This window comes from Primulina huaijiensis, chromosome 12 (genome assembly GCF_012295235.1).
Source record: "Primulina huaijiensis isolate GDHJ02 chromosome 12, ASM1229523v2, whole genome shotgun sequence".
Lineage (NCBI taxonomy): Eukaryota > Viridiplantae > Streptophyta > Magnoliopsida > Lamiales > Gesneriaceae > Primulina > Primulina huaijiensis.
Window position 1 is genome coordinate 4807648 of NC_133317.1, and position 9902 is coordinate 4817549.

The 9902-nt window shown below is 35.4% G+C and overlaps 2 protein-coding genes across 2 annotated transcripts; one reads left to right on the forward strand and one right to left on the reverse strand.

Annotated features, from left to right (window-relative positions):
* The first annotated feature begins 638 nt into the window (after positions 1-638).
* On the forward strand, positions 639-6797 carry LOC140990331 (uncharacterized). The gene is made up of 10 exons (XM_073459978.1): positions 639-979; positions 1237-1306; positions 1561-1685; positions 2319-2427; positions 2507-2570; positions 2662-2717; positions 4076-4183; positions 5622-5771; positions 6106-6276; positions 6431-6797. The coding sequence occupies exons 1-10, from the start codon at positions 762-764 to the stop codon at positions 6662-6664; spliced, it is 1305 nt and encodes a 434-aa protein (XP_073316079.1). The 5' UTR covers positions 639-761; the 3' UTR covers positions 6665-6797.
* Positions 6798-7347: 550 nt separating this feature from the next.
* On the reverse strand, positions 7348-9318 carry LOC140989300 (DNA repair RAD52-like protein 2, chloroplastic). Its single transcript, XM_073458472.1, has 4 exons — positions 8985-9318; positions 8871-8908; positions 7804-7895; positions 7348-7719 (listed from the first exon to the last, which is right to left on the reverse strand). The coding sequence occupies exons 1-4, from the start codon at positions 9269-9271 to the stop codon at positions 7579-7581; spliced, it is 558 nt and encodes a 185-aa protein (XP_073314573.1). The 5' UTR covers positions 9272-9318; the 3' UTR covers positions 7348-7578.
* Positions 9319-9902: the final 584 nt, after the last annotated feature.

Genomic DNA, 9902 nt, shown 5'->3' on the forward strand with positions numbered 1-9902 from the left:
TGGTGTTGAAGACACGTGGAGAACAATACTGACGCAGAGTGTTGAACGAATAGTGTTTTTTATTGTTTTTAAGTAACTACGGTTTATGCATCTATTTCTTATTTTGATGCATTTTATTTTTTTGGAGTGTCTAGGAATTTGATTTTGTTATTCTCACTAATATTATTTTGGTGTAAACGATTACATATTTTTCTAGTGAATTTTGGCTATGAGGCATTGCACAAGTATTTGTAATTGTGCATAATTTAAATATAGTCTCTGTTTATTCAAGTTGTACTTGTGTGTTAAATAATTAATTTTCGCTACATGTTGTGTGCTCGTGTTGACAACACCAGAGATCAACAATAACTTATGATACACATATTTTATTAATTTCCTGTATATTTATGATCAATAATCCCACCTATCAAGAGGAATTTCAAGACTATGTAGATATGATATCGTAAAGTTGAGAAAAATTTAAAAGATGAATAACTTGTACTCAATTCGACTACATGTATTTTTTTTCGAAAGTTCATAAATTTAAAATTCAAAAATTAAACGTGTTTGACTCGAGAAAATTGTGAGATGAATGATTAGTTTAAAAAATATTTTATCCAATAGTATGATTGAACTTAGCAAGCGAAGGTTGAATAGACTACAAGCCCAACACGCCACTTAGCAAGCAAAGGTGCGACTCTCGTGTATGCGGAGAGGTGGAGTGCAATCCTCGCCACCATAGATTCCATTTCAGCAGAGCTTGTTGCGGCGGAGGTAGAACTATGGCGAGTTGTGTGTGGAAGCCTCCTCCTATTTATCTCCGATGGTCGAATTTCGGCTGTCCCCTTCGTTTTAGTCAATCACATCATCTTTCCCGTTCCTCACTCACGTTTATCGATAACCTTCGTTCTGCTCGTGGTCCCAGTAGAATGCGTAGCAGCTCCGATCCGAATAATCAGACAGAAACAGTAGGAATTCAGCTTTACCGAGATATCGACAGGTTTGATCTTTTATGTCTTGGTGTTTTTTTATGCTACTAGTGTTGTTGCTTGAATTCAATATGATATTTTTAGAGTTAGCCCTTGACATGTGATTGTATTAGCTTTTCTATCAAGGGATGTAATTTCTCAGCTTCATTCTCTCGCTTTCTTTTTCTGGTAGCGTATATATGGATATAACACATAACCTATTTTAGAATCTCCATGATTCTTCATTCACCAATTACGTTAAATAAGCTGTTTCTTCGATAATATACAGAATACTCACGGAGACTGTGAAACAATCTCAAGGTGGCTGGGGTGCTTCTGGAGACTGGAGTGAAATTGAGGTATACTTTAGTCTACTGGCATGAAATTGAGGTATACATTAGTCGTGCCGCTCGTCTGTCCTATGGATTTGGCATTCTTCTATCAAGAGTTGTCAGCTTTCCTTGAGAATGGATTATATTTTGGCTTCTTTTAGATTTTTTTGCTTGTCCTGTAAATGTGCTAAAACTACTTGGTGAAGCACCTATGTTGTTGAACAGATGAACGGATTTTTAATGTGCAGAGATTGCTGATGATATTTCTATGTAATATTCAGGGAGCTTGGGTATTGAGACCAAAAACTTCTAAGGTTACATCTATTGTACATTTTGTTGGTGGTATATTTGTTGGGGCTGCCCCACAGCTTGCTTACCGCTTGTTCTTGGAACGCCTTGCAGATAGGTGAGGATTTTTTTACTTTTGAAAATGTTTGCTGATTCTTTAATTTGACCTCTTCCATTTTCCTCTTTCATGTCGTACCCTTGTTATATTATGCTCTACTGCTACAATAAGGAATATTTTACTACTCTGCCTTTGACCTTCATTAATCTTCCTTATTTGTTGTTTATCGTTATCAGCTTTTCATAGGAGAAGCTGGACCATTTCTTTGTCGAAGTTCCCATTTTATCTATTTAGGATTCCCTTTTTCTTTTTCCTTTACACTATAATTTTTTGGTTTGTCTTTTGTGCCTTGGTTGGGGGAAGGCTGTCCCAGAAGAACAGGGACGAATAGAGTTGGAAATCTGGATAACCAAGGCTGTGATATGATTGTGTTCCTCGGAATATTCTAGGATCATTGTTTTCTCGTGAACAGAGAGAGTAATTAGGAAAGTAGAATTCTGTCAAAAATTTAGCTTTTATCAGTTTACCCTTTTCGTCTTAATCTCTCTTCCTATAAGAGAACTTTGTATTAATTCAGAAATATACAAGAAAATATTTTCTCATATTTTCCAAGGAATAGGATAAAAAATCTTGTTCTATCATCATTGAGAACTTGATTATAATAATTTGCATCTTTTGCCCTGTTTGATTCAGGGGTATATTAGTTATAGCCACACCTTTTGCCAGCAGTTTTGACCACTTCCTCATAGCTGATGAAGTTCAGTTTAAATTTGAGAGGTGTCTTCGCTCTCTCCAGGAAACAGTAAGTTTTAGCTTCAAATGTTTAGAAGTAACTTGCTTCCTAAACCAGAAGTTTATGGTTGAGTTGTTTTGTTGCACAGGTGGAAGATATTCCTACTTTTGGCATTGGACATTCATTGGGATCTGTGGTTCATCTTCTCATAGGTTGACATATTATGTATATATTTATTACTTTTATAGCAGTTGTAATCAAGACAGGGCCTGGTAATAGTTGATTTGGTTTGCTGATCATCAGGCTCAAGGTATGCTGTACAGAGGAACGGGAATATATTAATGGCATTCAACAACAAGGTAAGACAAATCAGATTATCTTATGTTTGTCTCTGAATTTGTGAAATTGAAGGCTTCTTTGAGAGTCGTATTCATGGGTTGCGGACTCCAGTTGCTTTTAACGAGTTCCTAAGTCGATGTCCATATATGTCTTAGGAGAAGATGTGCAAGAGAATGAAGGCTTTAAGTATTCAATGTCGATGATATAAAATTTAGTTACAAGACATCCAGACTTGACAATTTGGTAATTTCATCAAGCCACAACTATGAAACCACAAGTCCAACTTACTTTTCTTAGGTTATGCTTGGATGAAATAATTTGATTTGGAGAGAGGACTTGATTCGGAAGAGAAATTTGAAAAGTGGATTGGAAATTCACCCATCAAATCTATCATAATCATCATTGTATTTACCTATGATAAGGGAGGGGTGAAATCCATAGTTTTAAATCCCTCTATTCAAGCCTAACCTTAAGGTAAAGTGGAAGCTTTCTTTTAAAAATTGAATACCATTTGACAACTCTCTTCATTTGAAGGTTGAACGGGTTTTGCAAATGAGAGATTCCTTAGTACTAGAAGTACACCCCTAAAATGTTTTATTAAAATAAAGTTATTCGTTTTCTTATTAGGTAGCAACTTCATTAGGCCCCAGGTCTTTTGATATCCTAAAGTTGTTCTTGAAGGAAGAATTAGGACGAATGGAAGAGTGAGAAATATCATTTAATAAGGTGCACATTCGTGTATTTTGTGCAAACAGTTGCACACTTATTGCATAAATTTCACGATAGCGAGGAACATGACAATTTTCTTATGCTTTTGCCACTTATATGCTCTCACCATACTCTCTGACGTTATTTATATAATGGATATATGGTGGCTCAGCCTAAGACAAACGGCACCTTGGAAACATTTTGTTTTGAATAGAAATAATATCATCAATTTAAATGACAATCATCTAATGGCAAGCACATAAGCTCCTCGAGTTTGACTTAATCTATTGGTTGTGCCTTTTTGGCATGTGTTTTTTGACTTCTTAATCTACATACTAATCTTACTATCTAATTAAAGTTGAGGCCCCTATAATAACTCAATTTTAATTGATTTGGTGAATTTTTTTATTTAAAATTACAATTATACCCTCATTACATAACTTTATTGATGATTTTTTTTTTACCTAAACTAGTCATATATTTTAATGTAGTTTTAGATTTTTAGATAGTATATCACTTCTAATAAAATATATGAAAATATCATTAATTTGAAAAGAAAATTTATTATGATTAAATAAATATTTCAGTTATATAAGCATGCAACGCGTATAAAGGGTGCACCAGTATATGCTTAAAGTTTAGGTGCTTTACATGTTTATTCTACTTTCAGGAAGCAAGCCTGGCCATTCCTTTGCTTTCACCCGTTCTTGTTCCAATGGCTCAAAGCATTGGGCCATTTTTGTCACAATTAGCATCATCGCCAACAATTCGCTTTGGGGTGAGTTTAACTTCCATCTTATGCAGTTTCAGATGTTAATCTACTACAGTAGGCAGCTTTGTTAGCTTCACAATTTATGCTGAACAAATATTCCAATCTTGGAAAATTAACTAGTTTTATGTGCTATCAAAAACTGTTCCTTTATGGATTTTTTACTTTGCAATTGAGCATCATTGGTGAAGATTTAGAACTCTTCCTACTTCTAATCCAAAAGTATACTATGATTGTGCGCCTCCTATCAATACTTCTATTTTTCTGCAAGGCTAGTAGTGTTGTTAAATATTATGGAAAGTATTTTGGGAAGATGTGTTTTGGAATATTGTTGGAGAATGTAATGTCTATTTGATTTTATTTTCAAAATAGGCGTATTTACCACAACTGCCAAGTTATATATGAATTTGGCGCTAATGACATCACATGTATTTGTTTATTTTATTTTCGTGTTAGATATTTTAAATTTTAAATGGTGAGTTAAAATATGTTATTATAAAAATACTCTTTCTGGAGAATGATCTTCCATCAGCCACCAACCCATTTCTCCCGGCAACTCCTTGTATTAGTATGACCCTGTCATAGGGTCAGATGCTCCAGTGTCAATTATCCAACATTTGTTTGACGAAGATTTTGATGAAAAGTGAGTGGTTGTATCATCTCTATTGGCTATAGCGCAAGTTGTTCCATTAAAAATATCATAACCAATGCCATGAGAATAGGAGACGCTATTCATTCCAGCTGAAAATCCAGTCGAGGGTTCAATTGAAGTCTCACTCGAGATCTTTGATTATTTAAAAAGCCTTCGTAATAGATCCTTTCTGTTTATTTTGAGAAATTCAGCCCACTCTCCATCACAATTTCATTTTCTGCGATGAGAGCTATGCGATTCCCTTTTTCTTCTTTGCTTTACAATGAGGCAGCTTTCCATGGAGTTCTCATCATGTTTCTTGGAGTTTCATGGTTTGTCATAAAATCCTAGGCCCCTACTTCTGTGAGTATGTTATAATACTCGCTGACAGTCATGACTTGGTTGGTGTTTTGGATTATTTAGCAGACTATATAACATTATGATTTGTTTTCTATGTCAAAGTATACATTCTTGGCCGCGATCCATATTTCTTTAGCCTTTGAATGGAATCAATTTGTTTTTCAGATACTTGGCTCCATAAAATAGATGACCAAGCCATTACAATGGCATTCTCAGCCTCCACGCAGAATAACCCTGTGATGTCTCCCGTGTTCGATGTTTTTTTTCTACAATAACCATTTCCTTGTTTTAGGCAAATATTTTCTCCATATTGATCCTCTCTCTCTCTCTCTCTCTCTCTCTATGGATGGGATATGTTTACTCTTTTTTCATTTTAGATTTACATTTGAAAGTTAGTGTTCTTGCTATTATTTACCGATAAATTTCAGACTAGCAAACTATATTTGAAACTTGCAGGCGGAGATGACCAGGAAGCAATTTGAGAACCTCAGTCCCGCCATTTTGAAGCAAGTTCTTCCTTTGGTTGAGCAGCTTCCTCCGTTGTACATGGACTTGGCTAAAGGGAGGGAAAATTTCTCACCGAAGCCAGAAGAAACTCAGCGTCTGGTAAACCATGTTTCCCGTTGGTAGAGTCCAAATTTTCATTATTATTTCCAATATCATAGCGATAAACAATGATAATCATGAGATGGCTACCTTTCTATCATAGTTGGTGTGTTTTATTAATTTTCATGTGCTGTGAGGGCTAAATATTATTAAATCTAGCTTATGTTCTTCGGATATTAGTTTGGGTTGGATTCTGGCTGGTTATTATGAAATTTGGGAAATTCTCGAGAAAAAGTTTTCAGAGCAAAATGCATTATTTGGTAAAAACTAATACCCGTCAATCGTGACAAGAATAATGTCTATAAGTTATTTTATTTGGTTGTGTAATTGACAGATCAGGTCTTACTATGGCATCTCAAGGAATCTTCTGATAAAGTTCAAAGATGATACCATTGATGAGACTTCAGTACTAACCCAGGTTCTTACTTCAGATTCTGCCATCAGTTCAATGCTGGACATGTCTATCCGTTTGTTGCCTGGGGATCATGGGCTGCCTCTGCAACAGGTGAGCCATAATTTAAAATGTTCACGATATGTAGGAATCAGAGATATGCTCTCATATACTATTTGGCAAGTACTTTAATTTTAGGATGAAAATATGTCTCCCCAGGTAAGATTTTGAAAACAAAACTCTTATTTGTCGATATTCTCAATTTCAGGCTCCTTTTGATGTTCCCCCAGCAATGGCAAATGCTGTCAGCCGGAGCGGAGAGCTTCTGGTGACATTAACCGCTGGTACACCCTGGGAGGTCGTCGCCAAAGAAGTGGGCAACACGTTCAGCACAGACTCGAGAATTTTCGCTGAAAATTCCAAGGATTTGGACGGGCTTGTAGATGTGATTGCAACATGGATAGCCTCAAATCCTAGTCCAACAAGGCTTTTAAGGCCGTAGAATAGAAAGAAAAAGAGAAATGCACAGAGAGAACGTAGACAAGAATAATAGCCTGTATAGATATGTTGTATCTATTACAAAATTGTGTGTAACATTTGTTGTAATTTGTGTATGAAATAAGACATGGTTCGAAAGTATTATAATCAGTGTCTTCTCTTTAGTATTTTTAGCGGTGAAAAAAGGAATAACAATGTTAATCAATTTATCAAAATAGAAAGTAAATAAGGTCAGGGTTTTGAAAACAAGGCAAAAAAAAGATCCCGTACTCAAATTTCGAGGTAGGTTCTTGTTTCAGGTCACGGTTTGCATAAAAAAGATATAAACCGTGATCTCGTCTAATTAGGATTTATTTCACCCTACACTTGAGGTAATACTCAAATATCTAATCCAAATGATTATAAAGAGACTATGTATTATTTCTCGTTGCTCAATGCGAATACAAAAAATTGATGTGAATTCTCTAGTAGCCATTAGATAAAATGTTAGGGACACTACCCACGTACTAGGATTGAACTAACCCTAATTAGTTAGCATTCAAAAGCAGGTAGCAAGTTGCTAAAATTTTGTAGAGTATGGCGATGATCAAGAATATTTCTGGGTTCTGGTCATTGTTCTTGTCATCTTTCATGCCATGCAGCCCAGACCTTCATCAATAGCAAGGTTTTATAAATTAATGGCTATGATGAACCTTGGGAATTTGTTTATCCATATTTGTCCAACATCACGTAGATCAAAATTTGTAAAAACATTAGTTTCTACAATCAGAGTTCAAAATCAGGACAGTGTCAGAACATAAATAGCATTAATATGTACATCATATTAAGGGGTGGGGGGGGGGGGGGGTGCAAACTGAAAAAATTAACAGATACATGGCGTGTAATTTCTTCCGGATCTTCCATCACTGAAGTTTCTATCTAAACATCATGATAAAGATATAAGCCGAGTCCAAACCGAGCACAAGCTCTGCAAAAAGCTATTTCCTCCGCTTTGGCAACAGGATCTGTTGAACTGCCGACATCATCGGCTAACACCATCCCAGTCGATTCACGATGTGCCTGCATCGTTTCGCACATCCAACGCATTTATTCAGTTTCCATACATCATAAAACAAGCATAATGAAATACAGCCATAAATATACCTCTCCATCCGATCCTCGTACAGTGACACGGTAAACCACTGTCACACTTCCATTTTCCGAAAATATAACATCACGAATTTCTCCACACCAACCTATAAAAGAAATATCAGTAATAAACTATTTGGCACTTCAGCTGACGAAAAGATGTGCAAATCCAAGTGCTTGGGTAACAAATATTCGCTGGCCAAAATTCATCAGTCACCATTGAGGCCAATTTGTCATATGTTCTTAGCTCTAAGATCTAATAGCACAAACAATGTGCCCTAGCAAGAGCAACATGCTGACTGATAAATACAAATGAACAATCGTCCCACAGCCTGCCATTGCCACCACGAATTGCGGCCAACACCGATACAAATCGACTTAATCATCACTCTTAGCCAAACCGTATCAATTCCCAAAACATCTTTATTTTCACACAATATTTTAATCCAGAATATATTAATCTGAACGTAAAAGATAATTTTATTTAAAATTTTCTGGCATTATTTGCGATTTAAATTAACAAATCTATTTTTCCAAGATATAACCCAAAAATTATTTATTTTACCACAGTATACTTCAAAAACCTTCACCTAACACTCCCAAAATGCTAGCATTTCGGACATCGTCGAGAATTCTAATTCGACTTTATCTAACACAGTTGGGATTGTATCTCTCGGATTTTCCAATACTACATCGAGAAATCTACTCCCTCTTCACATATATGAACTTTTGTATTAATTTCTTTAACTTCAATAAACTGTAAAGAACAATCGTAAATTCACATAGTACAATTCTCGATACATTATTTTAATTCTCAAATGCAAGAAGGAAAGAGACATCCAAAAAAACACCTAATCGCTTAGAGAAAAAGATTTTAGTCAAAAAAATTAAGCTTTAAGCATAGGTCTCCCAATACAATGAAACAGCGTTACACCGGATAATTGAATTTAAATTTTATTATAAACATGTCGAGAAGGGATCTGCAAACATTAAACTTCCAATTCAGGGAAAACCCATCGACAAGAAGCATAATCAAGATCAGGCAAAAGCCAGAGAGGGATGAAATTTTTTGTATAAATCACCTGGAGCATAAAAGCTGAGCATACGATTGGCCTGGTACCTGGTCATAGACAGGGATCGGAAGTGTTAAAAAAACTCGAAATTGGTTTCAAATCAGAGCTTTTCACGGTAATTACCAGGGGATGAAGGTGGATTGATGATCCTGAGTGTTGATGATATTATCGGGGATCCTCTTGTTGAGGTCACGTAGAATCTCAGCAAGGGGACGAGTGATGCAGGAAGACTTGTCCAGAGGCACCACGTAATTGGAATTCGGGGCGGGGGCGGCACTCCCCTTCTTACCACTACTGCTATTGCCGCCGGAGACCGCAGAAATGCGAAAATTGAGGCGGGTGGGAGCGTGGCGGAGCAGCATCGGCGGCTCCGATGGGTGAAGAAAGAGTTTAGGGGTTTGGAGGGCCATCCTTCCAGAAGCAGCGGTTGTCTAATGAGAGAGAGTGGAATGGTAGTTGAATAAATTCTAATATTCATTTCTCTATTATTTTTATGAGTGGGTCTATGTGAGACCGTTTCACATATCTTAATCTGTGAGATGGATCAACCATATCCATATTCATAATAAAAAATAATATTTTTTCATGGATGACCCAAATAAGAGATCCGTCTCACAAATACGACCCATGAGACCGTTTCACACAAATTTTTGCCTATTTTTATTTATTTATTTATACAACTTCTCATCTATTATAAAACACAATATATTTTTTAAAAAATAATATACACTAATGGATCGACATACGCATTGTATGTATTTTTTATAATTCATTTGATTTATATTTAAATGAAAATCAAAATATTTATAAAAAATAGTGAGGGACTACACTATAATTTTAATATATGAATTAAAAAATAAATAGAAAAAAAAAGATAAAATAAGAATTAAATCTACAACTTGATGCTTAAGAAACAAATGCTCTGTCTGCTAAGCTACATGTGACTTACATTAAAATTTTAACACTTTATTGATATATATGATTATTAAAACAGACAATGACATCAAAAATTAGTTACTTTAAGGATCAAAAACTTAATAA

Bases quoted from the DNA above. Each gene is read 5' to 3' on its own strand.
- LOC140990331 (XM_073459978.1), top strand. From the start codon at position 762: ATGGCGAGTTGTGTGTGGAAGCCTCCTCCTATTTATCTCCGATGGTCG. The intron at 1,307-1,560 runs GTATACTTTAGT...TGTAATATTCAG, and splicing joins GAGACTGGAGTGAAATTGAG to GGAGCTTGGGTATTGAGACC. The intron at 2,718-4,075 runs GTAAGACAAATC...TTCTACTTTCAG, and splicing joins TAATGGCATTCAACAACAAG to GAAGCAAGCCTGGCCATTCC.
- LOC140989300 (XM_073458472.1), bottom strand. From the start codon at position 9,271: ATGGCCCTCCAAACCCCTAAACTCTTTCTTCACCCATCGGAGCCGCCG. The intron at 8,909-8,984 runs GTAATTACCGTG...GTCTATGACCAG, and splicing joins CAATCCACCTTCATCCCCTG to GTACCAGGCCAATCGTATGC. The intron at 7,720-7,803 runs GTATATTTATGG...GAAACGATGCAG, and splicing joins TACGAGGATCGGATGGAGAG to GCACATCGTGAATCGACTGG.